This window comes from Acipenser ruthenus, chromosome 30 (genome assembly GCF_902713425.1).
Source record: "Acipenser ruthenus chromosome 30, fAciRut3.2 maternal haplotype, whole genome shotgun sequence".
Classification (NCBI taxonomy): Eukaryota; Metazoa; Chordata; class Actinopteri; order Acipenseriformes; family Acipenseridae; genus Acipenser; species Acipenser ruthenus.
In genome coordinates, this window is record NC_081218.1 from 170,558 (window position 1) to 189,021 (window position 18,464).

At 40.6% G+C, this 18,464-nt stretch overlaps 2 protein-coding genes across 4 annotated transcripts; both read right to left on the minus strand.

Moving 5' to 3' along the window:
- Positions 1–1,292: 1,292 nt before the first annotated feature.
- LOC117396006 (large ribosomal subunit protein bL28m-like) lies at positions 1,293–5,944 on the minus strand. 2 transcript variants are annotated; one of them, XM_033994713.3, is made up of 6 exons: positions 5,819–5,944; positions 4,588–4,893; positions 4,235–4,387; positions 3,450–3,584; positions 3,094–3,180; positions 1,293–1,796 (listed from the first exon to the last, which is right to left on the minus strand). In XM_033994713.3, exons 2-6 carry the CDS (start codon positions 4,873–4,875, stop codon positions 1,698–1,700), a joined length of 762 nt encoding a protein of 253 aa, XP_033850604.1. In that variant the 5' UTR covers positions 4,876–4,893; positions 5,819–5,944; the 3' UTR covers positions 1,293–1,697. The 2 variants fall into 2 exon arrangements, with proteins under 2 accessions (XP_033850604.1, XP_058861072.1); XM_059005089.1 differs by having other exon boundaries at positions 4,588–4,906; positions 5,819–5,936.
- A 2,832-nt stretch (positions 5,945–8,776) lies between these two features.
- LOC117395260 (proton-coupled zinc antiporter SLC30A1) lies at positions 8,777–13,929 on the minus strand. 2 transcript variants are annotated; one of them, XM_059005090.1, is made up of 4 exons: positions 13,689–13,929; positions 11,875–12,273; positions 10,673–11,059; positions 8,777–9,809 (listed from the first exon to the last, which is right to left on the minus strand). In XM_059005090.1, exons 2-4 carry the CDS (start codon positions 12,101–12,103, stop codon positions 9,109–9,111), a joined length of 1,317 nt encoding a protein of 438 aa, XP_058861073.1. In that variant the 5' UTR covers positions 12,104–12,273; positions 13,689–13,929; the 3' UTR covers positions 8,777–9,108. The 2 variants fall into 2 exon arrangements, with proteins under 2 accessions (XP_058861073.1, XP_033850039.3); XM_033994148.3 differs by having other exon boundaries at positions 11,875–12,344.
- Positions 13,930–18,464: the final 4,535 nt, after the last annotated feature.

Genomic DNA, 18,464 nt, shown 5'->3' on the forward strand with positions numbered 1-18,464 from the left:
CGTTAATTCCCCATGGGAAAGCATATACCCAGACTGCAGTACGAGTATAGATATCCTCAGTGCCACAACTGTGAAGTGTGAATGCTTATTGGTGTCTGACCACAATCTCTGTGTGAAAGAGGAACTGGGATAGGCTGGGGACTGTACACGTCAGAAATCCACGGTGCCGACACAGAAAAACAAACTCCAGAAAAGACATGAGTCAATGTTTCTAGCTCTTTGTTGTATTAGTAGCATTTTCCTCTGTAATACTGGAGGTCTAGCTGGAGTTACAGCCTCTTTCATAAGAAACAGGATCTCCTTTTTGTTGATGTGATTGATTTCCACCTCAGTAGTTCCTCTTTATCAAGTGGAATTAAAACCCCTATAGCAATCGAGTTGACAAAATTAACCCTAACCAATACTTCAGGCGCTGGACAGAAACCAGGACCACAGGACACAGATGTAAATGAAGTGGAGATGGACAGGACAGAGTGAAGGAGACATAGAGAGTGGTGAGGGTATGGAATTGGCTACCTAGCCATGTGAATCACTGAAATCTTTAAGACCCAGCTACTTGGAACTGAACGAGTATTGATAAATTGTCTTATGTTACTAATATGAAGGTAGACCTTCATATGCAATGACAGGAAGACAGGTGCTTCCAGATATCTCCAGGTTCTGTTGCACAGCAAGAGAATAATAACAAATCCATTCAAAATTACAAAGTGTGGAATATAAAACTCACAACTGACCACAAGGAGATAGGCAATAGGCAATTCTGTCTCACAAATAGGTTCTGCAAGTGTAACTGGGTGTTTAGGTACTGTGCACTGGACTAGAGATTTCAGAAGAGATCGAAAAGCACCATCTGGTGGACAATCTTATTTCATTCCAACATCAAACTGTAGCTGCAGCCGGTTCACTCTGCAGTCTACAAACCAATCAGCAGCCAGACATTAACACAAGAGCCAGAGATCACTGTTTCTGTATACCTACTGCTATTTGGAATTAATTCACCTCCTCCTACTGACATTATAATAGATTCAAATCCTTCATCTGCGACTTCCACCATCAGCGCCACTTGGAGAGATGGGGTTCCAACAGCCTGCAAACCTCCCCCCGCCCCCCGCCCCCCGCCCCCCGCCCCCCCAACTTACTCAAACACACATGAATCTTCAGTTCCATTGCTGTCGTCTAGCCATTACATTACAAGACACTGGCAGCAACTCAATGTGATATTCAACAACTGCACTTCCAGTGAGTCCAGCCAACATAAGATGGATAAACAGACCAGCCTAACAATCATTAAATAACATTATTGATATTTTATTGGAATTTTATGTACAGATGTATTCTTCCAAACACAATTTACAAAGCCAGGCTTATAAAAAAAAAACAAAAAAAAACACAGGTATTCCGAATTAAATAAACCCAAAATGAGATCGGCGAGTAAAGCCAGTTGTGAAACGTGTAACTTGCGGGTTGTTTAATGTGGAGATATTTACTGGGAGAGGAGCAAAGGCAGTGGTGTCACATAGGGTCCTTGGACTCTCCTGAGATCTGGCCCTGCAGAGATGGCAGTAAAGCTTCCATTGCAGAGCAGTGTGAGCCATTCCAGATTTGAGGCTTTGATATCTAGCTCACAATACAATGCAGTGGGTACCTGATATTGGTCTCTGCCCTGGCAAAGCTGCCTGGAACGCTAGGCTCCCTCTTCAGTGTTTCTTCTCCACAATCTCCGGCTCGGACAGCTTCTGGGCGGTAAGCTCCTGTACCAAATCCTGTACGAAGGCTTTAAACAGCGGCTCGGGGTCCTGGAGACAGAGGGATAAGGACAGAGATCAAGGATAGAACCATGCCAGCTTTCATTCAGTGTCTGTATCACCTTTAACATGGCACCTGCTATGTAATGGAGAGTTGGGGTGTGAGTGTGTTTTTGTTTTTACCAGACAGCTCTGAATCGCCTAGAATTTTAGGATGGAGACATAAACAAATAAATACTAAATGAACATCTACCGGAAGCCATAATAGTAGTACAGTACTTCATGTTCGAGTTCACATTTTTTTCAATTTGTCAGTTTTTCATGAAGTATATGGAAAACTACAAAGCGGTGTGTAATTCAATATGTTAATGTAAAATTATTCAGCAGGTTAGTTAATTCTATAGTGTGATGCAAAATGTTTTGCCATAGCTGTATCTGCAAGTATTACCTGTGGATAACTATTTCTAAATTATTTTATTTGGAATAAATATATTTCAATAACTGGAGTATACTGATGATTTATTATTCCCACCCCCAACTCCTACAAACCACAGTAAATGTGATTTGTGGTATTACAATACAGACGATTTCTAAAAATTGTTTTGCATATTTAAAGGATGATGATGTTTTTCTGAAGCAGACCAACAGATGTGTTGCTGTGAAGAATCCCATCTCCATTTTTTTACTCGTAGATTAACAATGAAACGTAGGCCGAGGACTCTTATCAGAGGGAGACACTATAAAATGAGACATCTGTCATCCTAGGCACTTGTGAAAGTGCTAAAACAGCTGGGACAAACAAAGAGCAAATGTAAAATTATCAACAAAGAACCCCAAAGAACCATACAACCATTACAACCAACGTAGTCAGTTAGCCATTTTCTTTCAGATGACACCCTCTAGTGGCGAGATTCAAAACTACCACGCTGAACTGGCTTCTACATTGCCATGCCCAGCTGTGTCAGCGTTTCTGTTACGGGCTAAATACCTGTCAGACACTTTCAAAAAGGTCTGTGACGGGCAGCTAGAAACATTGACTGTCCCTAACAACAGTGAATGAGTGTGCCTCCAGACTCTGCCCTTTAAAGGCACAGGCAAATCGAATGAATTAGTGATTTGGCAGCTCCTGCCTTTGCGCATGCGTGTTAACAAAGCAAGTCACCGGTAGGCCGATTCAATCCACGCCCCCTCCTTTCGCTCCCCTGGCTGACTGACTGACTGCGTGTGTTGGTTGAAATTACTTTATGGTTTTTATGTGGATCTCCTATCTTCATTACAAAATGCTTTAATTCATGCTGGGATCATACCTGTAGTTTTCAGTTACGTTAAGAACTAATGTGTACCGTACCTTCTTCTCCAGCAGCCTCTGCTTCTCCACAGCTTCTTCCAGACTGAGTCCTACCCACTCCGCCTCCTCTGCCGGGATCATAAACTCCTGGGAACAGCAAACGGGAAAAACTGCAGTTCCAACAGCAACACATCAGCAATGGCTTCTAGCATATAAATGTATTTTTACACCTTGGGCTCAACAGCCTGTCTCAGCTCTATGCTGTGGTTCTATAGGCATTTCCATTGGTGTGGTTCTGCAACTGTTACATCTTACAGTGTGGGTGCATGGAGTGCTTAGATTGGTTTCAAACAGGTATTTGCACCTCAGTTCACAGATGAAGCAGTCTTGGAGCTGTATTGAAGCCCTTTTCTCACCTTGTATTTGTTAAATACAGTCTCTCTCTTTGCTGGGTTTTCAGGGTACAGCTCTGTGTCTTTGCGAGCTAGTCGTAACAGCATGGCCCGTTTCAAGTCCATCCCCAGCTTTGAGTTCAGGTCTTCCTGTGGAGTCTGAAAAACAAGGTGAAAGGTTATTGAGTAGAGATTAGAACACATACCGATATAAAAATTACAGATCCTTTAGATATTTCACTGGTGTGGTAACTCAAAACTATTTAAGGCCTAATGTTAATACATATGCAGGCTGATTTACAAAATGTACTACTGAAGTTCTGTCTGATTAAAGTTAGAATCTTAGGTGGCTCTCTTGAAAGATGCAGAATTCTGAGACATAATTCCTTAAATGCAAAGAAACAGTCATATCCCTCAAGTAATTTCTGGGTTTGGGCCAATCTAAATAAAAATGTAAAGGGTAATGAAAAGTACCTGGCCCAAGGGGACACTTCTGAGCTTTTTCTGTGAACTCAGGTCAGACCTCAGCCTCTCCAGACTACAGACTGAGTTGCGTGGAAGAAGTTGGTTGCAAACATCTCATCATAAAGCAAGCAACAGTCAAAGCACAGTTTCAAGAGGATCTTTATTCATGGAACACAGTTCACAATTCTTATTAGAAAGAATGTGTGCTGGAGACGTCCTGAAGGGACATTGCAACAGCAGGACACGTGGCTACTTTACATCCAGCTGGACCAGCAGGTGAATGAAGAGTGTCGAGACTTTTCTCTTCCCTAGAGTTTCTAAACTTCATTACTGTGGAAGCTTACCCGCAGGATGTAGAAGTCAAACCCATACGCTGCGTCGACGAGGTCCAGAGTGCGCGCCGTCACTGTGATTTTGAACTTGTGGTCGAGAATCTCACTGTACAGCTCCCTGTTAAACAGCTGGGGCTTCCACACCTTCTTCAGACGGTTGGAGAGCTGTCCAACAAACCACAAGCACACTAGAATTACACAGCTCTTAAACTCCCCTGGGTCTGGAGTCATTCTTCATGCATTGGTTTTAAAAAGATGTACTATTCAGGAACATGTCATGTTTAATATCCAGTAAGTCAGGGATAGCAGAGAGAATGCTGCTGTTCTGTGGAGACCCCCCCCCCCCCCCCAAGTGATTCTCTCACCTTGTCGTTATTGGCGTATCTGTACCCCACGATCCAGCCCTCGCCCCCCCACAGGCCGCCCTGAGACTCCGGGGGGTAGTAGATAGGGATGGGTACGTCCTGCACCCGCTCGCGATGCCCTGTCTTGGGGTTCACGCGGGAGTTGACCCCCAGGGGTTTCCAGTGTACTGCGGCAGGCGGGCGACTCTCCTGCAGGGAGCGCAGGTAGTGCCCTGGCAGCCGGGTGTAGATCCCCTGCTTCAGCTTCAGAGCTTCCCAGACCCGCGGAGGGAACTTGTGAAGAGGCATCTGCAAGGAATACTGGCACTACAGCCACAGACTGGAGAATTAATCCTCATGTATGCACCGCACAAGGAACCATTCTGCCCAAATGCTCACATCAAAACCCCTTTTCTCAGTCCCAAACTAGTATCCTGGAAGCAGCCTTCATAGGAACTGGTTTGCACAGGCACTAGATTGACCTTCTGTTGGATCAACATCACATACGAGATAAAAGCTAAAAGACTAACCATTAGGGGTGTTGATTTACATTTAAGCGGTTGATTTTTTTTTTTTTTTAACAAACCAGAAAACCTGCCATCAGTCTGTAAATTACTGCAGTATGTATTTGTGTATATGGAAAAAGACGTTAAATTAGACTCCTCTGGCATAGCAGATTCATCCATTACAAGCCTATTGCTTAATCTGCCACTGTTTATAAGTAACAAGTGTATGTATGCCTACTTCTGTTCATAATACAAATTATGAAAACGGCTCAAACTGCCAAGTAATGTATTTCCATTCTTGCATCCCACCACTGAAGTACAATGTTCTATCATTGACTGTAGAACACGTCGACTACAATAGCAAAGTAGATATTCTGGACATTACTGTGTACAATCACAACAAGCCAAAAACTATTTTTGATATGATAAAATAAAAAATGCCTTTTATTGATAGGCATGACTTTTAGAGATGGCCAGAGGCACCACTGTTGTTACAGATATCTCTGCAGCTCATTTCAGTGGCAAAGCTTCTAAAACGCAAAGAACGACGATTTAAAACCATATCTGAAAAAGTTAATAATCGTGAAAGACACATGAGAGATAACAAACCGAGACGTTCCTGCAGTCCACTATGCGTGTTTCACCGGCTTTATTGCAAAGAAATGCGACTCCCTCCCAGTTACACATTTAAAAAAGCGCCGATATTTGCAATATATAATAATGGACGAATAAATCAGAACACTCACCACAGCATACAGGAATAACACAGGTCTTACTTGACCAGTAGTTTCTAGTTCGGAGGCACGTTTCTTGACCAAGGGCAAATAACTCTACTTCCTATAGACGGTCCCGCCCACGAAGTGAAACGATTGGGTTAGCGTAATTCTAGTCTTTATTTTCTAGACGTTTATTGGAGATTGTTATAAGCAGTCAAAACACATGTCCAATGGTTGATTTACTTTAAAACCCCAAGGTTTTTGTACAGACGTTTGTTGCCCGGTGATTGGATAATAAAAACGTAATTCTTCAAACCTTTTCTAGTTAGGGGTCGTCTTTAAATTGTCATAAACAGTTGATTTTGGACGGATATATATATATATATATATATATATATATAGATAGATATGAAAATTCAGAGTGTGCTTACTTTACCGCAGCACTGCAGATAGAGTATCGTGCTCACTTTACCGCAGTATAGATACAGTAATGGATAAATATACAACAATCTGTTTTTAAAAGGGAATGCGTGGCATTGTAACTTCTTATTGAATTGTTAAACCGTGTGTGTTTAGTAATATCATTTGGAATATTATATTAAAATACTACAAATATAGGGTGATGCATTTCTCTGTTTAAAATGCAAGACAGGATCTCTATGATTTTGTCGGGTGGGATACTCCAGTCCAGCCTGGTTGAATATTGACAATGGCATTGTGAGTTTGTACACAAAGCACGCTCAAGGTCGTGGATAATGCACTGTCTACAAGCCCAATAGTGACGTGAGGCGATGAGTGAGAAACTGCAAACACTGAGGAGGCCCCCGTGCACACTGTCCATATAGCATTACACCCGGTCTGCAGTGTTACAAGCCGGGGCAGACCCGGAGAAGCGGCGTGTTTCATTGTACATCATTTAATATGATTTCACACTAATTTTGCTGCAACTGTCTGCTTTATTATGTTAGTTTTATTCCAAAATGACAACATTTATCAAACGAGATATTTGATTACAATGATATAACAACAACAATTCCTTACATAGCAAATACAAAACAATTCCTGTAAAATGCAGTTAAGTTAACATGTCCTTTTTAGTAGAGCACACAACCCCGGTACATCTTCACATGTGTTTACAACAAAACATAGTTAGCAAGCAGAAATCGACAAACATGTCGAGTTGTCTTACGAGACAACCTTAGGTGTTGGACAGAGACAGACATTGAGCAGGGGAAGCTAGAGAGGACCGGCGAGGCATGTTTAACGCATGCTGTTGCCATGGGGTTAGTGAAGGAATGAGTTTGAAACCCTTTGCACAGTTTTGGTCATGCGCTATTTTAGCCCAGTAAGTGCTGTTGTCCTCGTTTGAGGACAGGCTACTTTGTCATTTTTGGAACATTTTAAACTGACATATACCAGTTATTTTCACTTTCTCTTTTATTCTAATTTTATTAACTGTACAAGTTAAGTCTAAATGCAATGTTTCAAATACAGCTCGTGTTCTGAGTGTTTCAAAGAAGAATCTAATTGGCACTTAATGGCTTAAGGAAACATTTTCAGTGTATTAACTGCTAACAATCGCAGGGTTGAGCACATCAAGTACATTGTAATCGACCCTTTAAAAACCATTGTAAAAGAATAATGCATGTGTCATGCTTAACAATTAATGTCACAACACTGGGTTTAAAGACCTCACTAGCATGTTAACAGACACTGTATTGTGCATTTCTGTTTCTTCACTATTCAATACAGGTCTCAAATGTGTAGTTTTGAAAGAAACACATAGCAAAGCAGTATTTTCATTTTAAAACATGAATCTGGTACTACAGTAGGTTAAAGAAATCTCTGTTTACAAGCCATGCTTTTAGACTGTCTTGCGCTTCCTGGGTCATTCCCGGAGAATGAAACTGTTCCCACCCCATCACTGGCTTCTTTACTGTTGATAGCCAATCAGCTGCTTTCCCAATTGACTGCTATGCTTTCAGCCAGTAACATACTTCAACCCAGAAGACACTGCTGAGTTCCACTGACCAAGGACCTGCACATTTACCTATGAATAGAAATATATCAGAACAATTAGATATGTTAAAACCATTGGTGCTGTACGGACACAAGGGATACCGCGACAGTAAAGTAACATGTTTCTTGTGAACACTACAGGGGTTCTGGGACTCTAAGCATAATTAGGTGAATTTGAACATGTGGGAAATAAAGTTTTACCAGAATACTCTTCAGTTCTAAAAGACCCAACCATAAAACCAGCCTGTAACTATCATCAGAATTATAACCAGTGCCCTTGTTTTTGTGTTGAATTTCTTTCAGTTCTTTACACATTTTTGATTAATTCAGGTAAATACACTTTATATAATTTAACATTGCATCTCTTTGTAAGTTGCCCTAGAAAAAAAATGTTTTGTGTCTCAGAGATTGGCAGGTATGTGAAAGAAGAGAGACCCTGAATGGTTCTGAAGTGAGAATGGAAGCTTTGTAATGCAGAAATCTGGCTTTCTCCAGCATTACAGAACCCAGGCTGTGACAAACGAGTTTTCTCAGTGTGGTGTTCCAGCTAGACACTGTGGGGTAATTCATTCTTCCTGGAGCGAAACTCGGGTCCTTTATTTGTTCGCAGGAAGTTTTTCAGTGATGGCCCCCCAGAAGCATTACAGAGACAGCAAAGTAAAAACCACTTCCAAAATGACAAGCAAGTAGCGAATTAGAGATGATGATCAGCATACAGAATGATTTACAGTGGCAAGGAAACATAAACACGCACACACATATAGATCTATAGATATACAAAAGTAGATTTTGAGTTAAGGTGAGCAGTAGCTATAGAATTATGGATAATCGGGAAATGCAAATTTTAGCATTACAAAAGCCAATCAAATCATGTGAAAGTTGCACAAGTGATGATATGAATTTTGTGGTCTCAAACTAAACATCACTGGACCCGCTATTTGGAACAATTGGCAGTGGTACCTTTTGCTGGAAATTTCAAAAAGAGCTACTCAAGCCCTACCTAACAGAAAGGGCGGTCCAGGGCAGGTTTGAGTCCACAGCAGGCTTGAAGCATGGACTGAACTGCTCCCTCCCTCACCCCCTAAGAGAAAGGGTACCCCCTTTAGTCAAGGGCAGGTTTGAGGCATGGAGACTGAACTGCTCCCTCCAGTCCAGGGCAGGCCTGAGGCTAGCTAGCAATGTGGAGAAGCTGACATTACTACGGTGTAAACAGAGAAGACTGAAAATCCTGCACCTTACATGAACTTACACACATGCACAAAACAAAACAATAAAAATGGCATTGGTGGGAAATCCCCAATTCAAAGGTACATATTCTCAATGACCAGCTCTCTGGGATGCTCTTCAAGGCCTAAGACTTCTCCAGGAGGTGGTCCTTGTTGCTCCTTCTCTGTCCGCCACTGGCAGCATAGCTTCTTCGCACATTCCCTCCCACAGGCCAGGTCACACAGACCCAGCATTTGCTCTGTTTGCTGCAGTCTTGGAGAGAATTCAGGCTGCACAGTGGAGCTGTGGACTCCCACACTGCGGAAAAGCTCTTTGATTTCCACAGCCAGGTCTGGGAAGCTTACCACAGAGGAGCAGTGGACGTGGACCGACGCCACAGTGTATGATTCAGACAGCTGCCACACATGCAGCTCGTGGATCACCAGCACCCCCGGCAGCTTCAGGATCCGCTCTCTCAAGCTCTCCAGGCGGATATGGACTGGAACCCCCTGGAGAAGGAGGAAGCCGTACCGTCTGAGGTAGGGTAAGGCAGTGGTGAGCAAGATCACCACGGTTACCAGGGAGAACGCCGGGTCCAGGTACAGATAGAGGTGGCAGTGCCCACTGTAAAGACAGTCGTGGCTCATCAGATGTACCAGTCCGTTCGCCAGCACTAGTAAAGGTCCCAGGATGCATTTCACCTTGTCCAGAGCAGAGAGGATGCCACCACTGTGGGTTTTCTCCATATCTTTCAGAATTTGCATTGACCTTTGCTCCGTTTCAACCTCCCCGTTGGCTAAAGTATTTGGAAAAAGAAAAATGTCATTGTACAATAAAATATGGAATATGCATAGTTCTATGAATTACATTTTTTTAAATGGGAGAATTAGCTATTTACTAAGCTAACCCTATGATAAACATAGCCAGGTAGACAATCGTTTAGGACAGAGCTTTCTTCAGTGCACTGCTCAAGACGTTTGTCTACTTGACTTAGTTTTACCTTAGAGTTCTGAAGTTAAACAATTAACTCAAAATCTTTAATACCTAATATCTTTTAAAAAGTAAAAATGCACCCAACAATGATGGCAATCCAGAATTAAACATACTCTTTTTATAATTGTAATTGGACCAATGTCAGAGAAGTTACTTTAAAAAATAAATTTGTTACAGTCACAGGTTCCTTGAACAAAAAACATATTACTTTGAAGAAAAACAAAACAAAAAAAAACTAGTTACAGCGATAAAGTTGCTTCTCAGACACACTCTACATGTTGCGGAGATATTGTTTTGGGGGTTTTGGCCAGGCTGTAGCTCGAAATCTTCTTTGAAGATCCAACTATTGAACCCACTCGTTCTCTTCTCTGACCCCATTTTCTAGCAAGATGATATAGAAATTGACATGTGAGGGTTGACTTGCACTGTTGAAGCGCTTTCTGGTTTCCATCTACACTAGGTGTAGTCCTTTAAAAAAATATTTTTACTAAAAGTAACCATGTTATTTTTTATATAAAATGTAGTCTGAAAAAAGGAACCATTACAGTAACAAATTACTGAAAATGTAATCAGATTATAGTAATCTGTAACTAAACAGTTAATTGAACACTATTGAAAAGCGAATGTTTTACCCTCCATGTAGCCCCCTCTCATTCATTTCCTTACCTGTTGTTTCTGACTGTGCTGCACTGGTATGCTTATCTGCATAGGGGTTTCCCAGGAACAGTCCCCCACCATCCTCCACTGCTCTGGGGCTACACTCACTAATTAAACATGGTGAGATGACTGGGTTGCCAAGGTAACCTAGCTCCTCACTCTTTCTATCCAGCTGGGTGTCAGTTTGACCGTCACTGGGATCGGAGTCTGCTTGTGGGTCAGTATAGGAGACAGAGCGTGCTTCAGAGCTGCAGTACAGCAGTGAAGTCACAGTGCTGAGCGCTGTGCTTTGTGTTGACTGTATTTGTGTCCAGTGTTCTCCTACTTTGCTGTCTGTATTGTGGGCACATTCTTCTACACAGGTGCTCTCATCCATTTGGCTCTTCACATCAGTAGCTGGGGAAAGAACAGACAGAAAATCAAGCAGTGTCCCAACTCAAGACAACACAGGCATAGATTGGACGTGTTATACCCTGAGCATCGCGAATAATGTAAGCTTAATAAGTTAAATTATGGAAACCTAATAATTTAAAGATGCCAATTTATTAAGTTTCTTTTAGTATTTTTAAGTTCAAGAGTAAGTCGCTTCAAATGTCATTATAATTAATATTGATGGTGCTTCATTCTGATCGGTTCTGGGTTCTGTTCCTCCAATACAGAGCTGGATTGTCTCGGAATGGTTGCACACATCAGAGAATAGTACAGGAAATGGAACGCTCCTGAATTCTGGAATGCTCTACCTTCTTCTGTCAGGGAAGCTGTTTTCAAGATGTATTTTTTTTTGTTTGTTTTAGACTCTGTTAATTGTTCTATTTCTACAAACTAGCTTTTTTACAATTAAAACCACCTTTTTATCACTTTTTAATTTCTGTTTTTATCAAATTCTGTATTAGACTGTTTTTAATTGAATGGTTTAATTGTTCATTTGTGTGTGTGTGTTTGTGTGTGTGTGTGTGTGTGTGTGTGTGTGTGTGTGTGTGTGTGTGTGTGTGTGTGAAGCGCTTTGGAATTCGTGTGATGATAGGCGCTATTACTGTTGTAAAGAAAGCAATAAAATGACATTTAAAGGTTGAAGGAAATATACAAACAAGACACCCTGTAAACTGCCTGGTTAAATACAATAACAGCATTGCAAATCATTGGAACAGTGATTATAATAAAAGGTAGGACAACATGTCCTTGAATAAAAGGGCCAGGATTGCAACACTAACCTTCCATAACGATTCCTGCTGAGGGTTCCTCTCCAGCCCCCGACACTTCCGCAGGGTCCCACCTCCCTGCCCAGCGCGCCGCGGCCACGGCCAGGTTGAAGAGGACCCCGAGGGCCCCAGCCGCTCCTGCCAGGGCAGGCCTCTGGATGGGGTGTGGTCGCAGGAGGTGGCTGAGGATATCCAGTGAGACAGAGATGCAGAGCGAGGCGAGGAGCAGAGCAGACACCATGGCCCCCAGGGGTCGCAGCCTCTTCCAGCCGTACGAGCGTGAGGGGGCCCCGAGGTGGCGGGCAGCCAGGCGGTCCACAGCGGGGAGGCACAGGAGCAGGAAGATGAAGAGGGTGTGGAAGGAGTCCACCGTATTGATGAGCGAGTTACACAGCCGACTGACGATCAGCTCTGTCACGAAACACAGCAGAGTCACTGCCAGCAAGCAGCAGTACAGGGGACTGAGAACAGAGCTGGCCATTCTGAGGGGGAACAAGGACATGTTAAGAATGGGGTGGGGGCGAGACATCTGCCAGGTTAATAGTTACACTGGTGTACTTGAAGATTGGACATGATTCTCAGGCCTCTATCAAGGCTACTTGGGTGCTTTGAAATCCTGAGGTTTAAAAAGTTACTGAAATTTGATGACAGAAACAAATACACAAGGTGAATTTACAAAGAAGATTCAGTCACATTCCTCAGACTGCGTCTCTCTAGCACATGGTCATGTAGTTTCTCCAAATTAAATTCAGTACACTGCATCTGAAGTCAACATGCTAATTACTTGAACTGCCAAGCACCGCAATGACTCTGCCTCACCACAAGAGGGAGAGTAATCTGGTATTAAAAACAGACAAACATGACTAGACTGCAGAAATAGTGAAATGTGATGTTGAAACTCTGTATTGGACAGTATGTGGCTGTTTGGGATCAGAGTTTTTTTTTTTTTTTTTTGTAGAAGCTCAGAATCTGGCATCAGGTTTTTTTAGAAGCTCCAAATGGGGATTTTCAGTACTGGGAGGGGAATTTTAGCTTACATTCCTACCAGTTTGGCTTTAAGAACGTTGGAGTTGTAAACAAGTGTTTTAATGTTATAAATTAGATAAAATATATAAGGTCTAATTGTATATTAGGTCTGATTATTAATTAATATTTAAATCATACAGAAATAAAATGGTGTTTTTCACCTTTCAAAAAACCTGGAGTTAGTAACCGGTACAGACTTGAGCAAATGATTTAAACATATGGACCCTCTTCACAAAGCTTTAACACATGTAGCATTAAAAAAATATTTTGATGATATTTCTATTTTACAATCTGTTTAGTTTAATGAATATTAGTATGTGGCTATATGTAATTTAATATAGTGAAGATGTATAGTGATATATGGAAAATATTAAATAGTAAAAACTGCTTTGTGGTCAAACACAATACCAAACAAAATGGGATCAATATGTAATTACAAACTTCTGGAAACTTCTCTTGAAATAGCAAGCAAACAAAAATGAGATTATTTTAGCTGCTTTGAACTGGTGAAAAATGCTTATAATAATAATAATAATAATAATAATAATAATAATAATAATAATAATAATAATAATAATAATATGTACAGGATCAAATATATAAATAGATAAAAAAAAATACAAAGAAAAAACTTTTCCTCACTCCCTCATATCCCTCTTTATAATAATAATTCCTGCTGGATTATGAAAAGGATAAATGCACATTCAAATCTTTTCAAAATTAAATATCATACATATCAATTCATGGACAATTAGTTAACAAATCATCAGTTAATTCCTCAACACAGTTTATGTTTTTACCTTCAATATGTCGAAGGTTCCCAGTCAGAAACTCCAATTTCAGTTTGTTTTTTTTTGTTTTTTTTTACCTTTGATTCACTAGTGCTTGCAAGACTCTGCTACAATCCCTAGTTGAATTATATAGTTCTCCACAGTATCCAGAACACCAAGCCTCTCTCTTGCTCCTCTCTCTCTCTCCCTTTCTCTCCCCTTTTCTTGCTCTCTCCCTCGGTTTCCCTTCTCCCCCTTTCTCTCCTCTCTCCCCCTCTCTCTCTCTCTCTCTCTCTCTCTCTCTCTCTCTCTCGTTTATGTAGTCAAACTCATTCTGATCATGTGAGATGTAGAATCCGCCAGTTTATTCCACACTGAATTTTTTTTTTATATATATAAACTTAAGCTGATCTTTGGCATTAATTTCTGTGGGGTCAGAAATCTTGCCTTTAGTTTTAATCCACCCACATCCATTCCAGAGAACTTTGAGATGCTGTGTGCTGAATCCCAAATGAAACAAAGAACTTTTTATCATGTTGCAGCCCCTGAGCCATATTGACCATGTGTATCAACGCTCTATTAATTTCAATGTTTTTCCCATTAACAGCATGAAATAAATATTGAATTTGATTTAGGACGACTAGCAGATAATAGCCAGCACATCACTGAAGGGCTTTGTTTTCCTCGTGGAGTGCAGTAGGTATTACTTCCAGATTCGGGGGACAAGGTGTCAGGTAGGTTATAAAGGATAACAGACCACTTTTAGCTTTTGAGTTTTCCAAACATTGACATATAAGAGTTTTTTGAAGACTAAAGCTCAATGTTCACTTTATTAAACTGACTGATCAGAGGTGAAGTGTCAGTCCAGTTCATGTGTGAAGCGCGTGACATACTGCATGCTATACCATTGTCTGCGGCAAAGCTAACACGGAGGATCTGTTTTGACAGTGTGAAAATTTGTGTTTTTAAAAACAGTCTTTCCACATTGTTTAATGATGGCTGCTGGGAGCTGGCTCAGTGATTTGGCTAGGGGCCTGGAGGCAGTGGAGGTCAATGGGATTGGGGGAGGGGGGGGCAGGGGCTCCAGAGGAATTAATTTCAAGGACAGTAGTGTTGTAAAGTTCTGTACACAGGCAGTGCTGTATGGCAGGACTGAATCTTATTGGATGCATCTCAATGCATGTCCTTGACTGTGTTATTGATAAGATAGAAGCTTTAGTTGTTCAGTCTTTTACTTACAATTGGGCAGAAAAGTGGCGATTAAATGTAATTTTAACAATCATAAAGGATTCAGATATCTCAGCACCCAGACAGCATGGAGAGGTAATTAAAAAGACAAACAGTAGGTTTGGCTGTACAGTAAAGTATACGGCCACCGCTGCCTCTCAACTGACACTGACACAGTCTTGATTTGCTTGTATTGACATTAATGTCACTTTCTTATAAATGAATGCGTTGCGTGTGTAGGGTGTCTCTTAACAATATAAGATATGCCATCTCGTGCAGTTTGATTCAACTGTGTGAAAATATATCTGTTATAGTATTAGACGCACAGCATTCTAACTTTCAATAAAACACAGAAAATAACTTTGTACTAATGAACCACTACGAGATACATTCCTGTTGTCGTTTGTTAACTTGAGAGCTATGGTGTTGGCATTTTGACAGATCTTTCACAGTGAATCGTTGAATTCTCATAACTTGGATGCAGCGGATTTGAGTTATTTAAAAGGTATTAATATTTCACAAGAACTCCTAGGTACCTTGAAAAGCAATGATACACTCCTGTTTCACTATATAGTCAAAAGTGTAGAGTACAAATCAAAGGAGCGTACGTTGGGGTTGTTTAACGTACTGGCGAGCCCGCACTTTCAACTTTGGCTCTGGAGAGAGTCCAGCGATGAACAGCCAGACTCATCCCAGCGCTGAAAAGAGTCTGTTTGAAGAGTAGGTTGAGTGAACTGAATCTCTTTAGGATCAGGAGAGACTCAATCAGTTTTGAAATCCTAAAAGGATTCGACAGGAGTTAATCCGTGTCAGTATTTGAAGCTCAGCGCAGAGACCCAAACAGTAGGAAAGTGGCGGCTGAAGGTAACAGAGAGAATCACAGAAAGAGTGGCTAGTTTATGGAATGCGTTATCAAGTAACGTGCAGAATCCCCGGATTCAACTTGACAAAGCTTTGGGATGGATCAGCTACTAGGAATCGGACGAACATTAATGGGCCCAATTGCCTCCTCTTGTTTTTGTAATTTTCCTTTATAGAACCTACGAAAACACAGGTTCCTGTTACGTTTTGGTGACTATAAATATAAACACATTGCCGGAGAATGCAATCGCCAGGATATCAGTTTGTAGTGTGATGTCTTGCTTAGGGGCTTATTTAATTAATTATTTAATTGACCCCTCAAAGGATCAGGACTCTTAACAAACATGATACGATTTGAACCCTAGCATGTGAGCTTATGTCGAGTATTCCCACATTTTATTTTGTATTATTTGTTTTCTTTTAGAAGGAGGTGCAGATATTATTTTCTTATTTGTTTAAAAAGCAACCATCGACAATCACGGTAGCTTTCTTGTCAAGCTAGTCAGTTGTAGAAACAGTAAATACACTGTTTCTTTTTTTCATACTGAACTTGGGAATATTTCGTTCTTTCAACAAACCTTTGTTCTGTCTAGCGCTGTATTCTGGTCATATGAAAGTCACCAGTTTTGTTAGCAACAGTTTCAAAAACTTTTTTTTCTGTGAAAACAAGCCCCGTTCTTTGAATTCCCCCAGGCAAGGTTAAAAGTGCCTTGGTTTATAAAATGTTACATATTTCGTACAAAAGGGGTCATGGTCATTTAGCTACTTATTCCAAAATGTAAAAATAACATAAATAAAACTCACAAACGTTATGACAGTAATTTCATTAATTATGTATTGTAACATGCCAAATTATGTCAGCTTCCGTCGTGGGCACTCTGGTCTCGGGGGCACAAATTTGCCGACTGGCACAGCGTTCAGGACCACCTAAAACGGATTATGAAAGCTTTTCAGTGGCTTGGTTTACATGAAGCTTTGGCAATCATCATTTTTCTCTACAGTTAAAAGCCACGCAAATGAAACCGCTGAGACGCAGCCCTGGCAAGTACCTTTGAGCTACCATGAAGTAACCATGCACAGTTGCTTGAGCACTTTTCTGCATATAAATGTCTATAAAGTTATGCGCTTATATTTGAGGGTTCACTTATGCGCGAATTTGGCCGCGTAGTGTTTGCAAGTTGAATATACAAATATAAAATGCATAACCAATAAAGACATCTTTTGTCGCTATTCTACAACAGAGTTTTATGTGAAGGGCTGTAAATAGATTGTTGTAAACATACAGTACCCTTACTGTATTTGATTTAAAACGCGTAATACATTAGTGTAGCTTGTGTTTAAGGATTACATAGTTACAACAAAGAAGAAAAGCAGACGAGTGAAGAAGTTGACATGTTGCTACAGCAACTTAGTTACTTGTTTAGTTTTTTTTATTATGAACATGGCAGAATTAAAGAAAGGCAGTGGACAGATGTCGAATGCTCTGTTTAATCAGAAGGTTTGTAAAGAAAAAAACATGTATGTTATTCGAATGGTTGTTCAGCAGTACAAAACAAACAACGATGTATGTTCATTTCCATGTATTTGTCAATACAGTACTGAACTAATAGACTAAGAATCCCTTTGGGAAAGACATCAGGGTAAGTAATGGATGTTTGTGTTGGGCGGTTTCCATGACAGTTCTGGTGCGTGTAAATATTACAATGATAAGGTTTAAGTTTTATATCTACACAATACAAACCAGTCAAATATTTCCCAGCGTTTAGCTAAAATAGCAAACCTAGAGTCATATTTAATACATTTTGCAACGTTTTTCTTGCCTTAAAAAAAAGTAGACATAGCGTCTGGACTGACCTAACGTTTATGTCACTCACTGACCCAAAATTCATAAATACAGTTGAAACATTTTTGTAAACATGGATTGAGAATGCAACCCTCCATCAGACCACGTCAATGAAGTGTTTCAATGTACAATACTAAATGTGGCCACACAATGGCAGCATATGGTTATGTTTATGCAGTACAGGTTGTTGTTTCAGACTCATAACTGGCGATTCATTGTTTCTGTGTAAATGTTTCCACGTGAATACATACTTGTTTTCAGTATCGTTTCTACGGTTATCATAGAAATCAAGTCAATTAAACAAACCGTTTAGCACAGGCGTTCATCAGAACATTTCTTATCTGGCTTCTGAGTATCTCATAAGTTTCTGAGATCAATCCACTACTGGGAACCGCACAAACACTGATGGACCATTCGGCCGCGGACTGGTCAAGCAGTCATCCTCTGGGCTCAGTGTTTGCAATTCCATTCCAGTCCCGTTTGTGTATTGATAGAACAAAGAAACGCAATCACAATAGTGCCTACTGGATTTTCACAAAACTCAGTGCTTTCTCGCAGATTGCATGCATTTTTAAAAGCTATGCATCTTAACTGAAAATATCAAATGAATAAATCAAACACATGAGAGACAGCAGAAATTAGGAACCCCTTTATTTCAACCAAGATTATACAAGAAACCCAGAAATGCAGTAAAACACACACTGTTCTGTTTCTAGATTCTTGAAGCAGGTATCGGCCTGGTGAAAGCCACTTCTAATAAACAGAATGAAATATATTAAACTTTCTCTTAAATCTATTTATTAATCCAAGTCTGCTTGTACTCAAAAACGGTAGCAGAAATTCTGGGTACAACATGGTTTCATCAGAGGTCATTG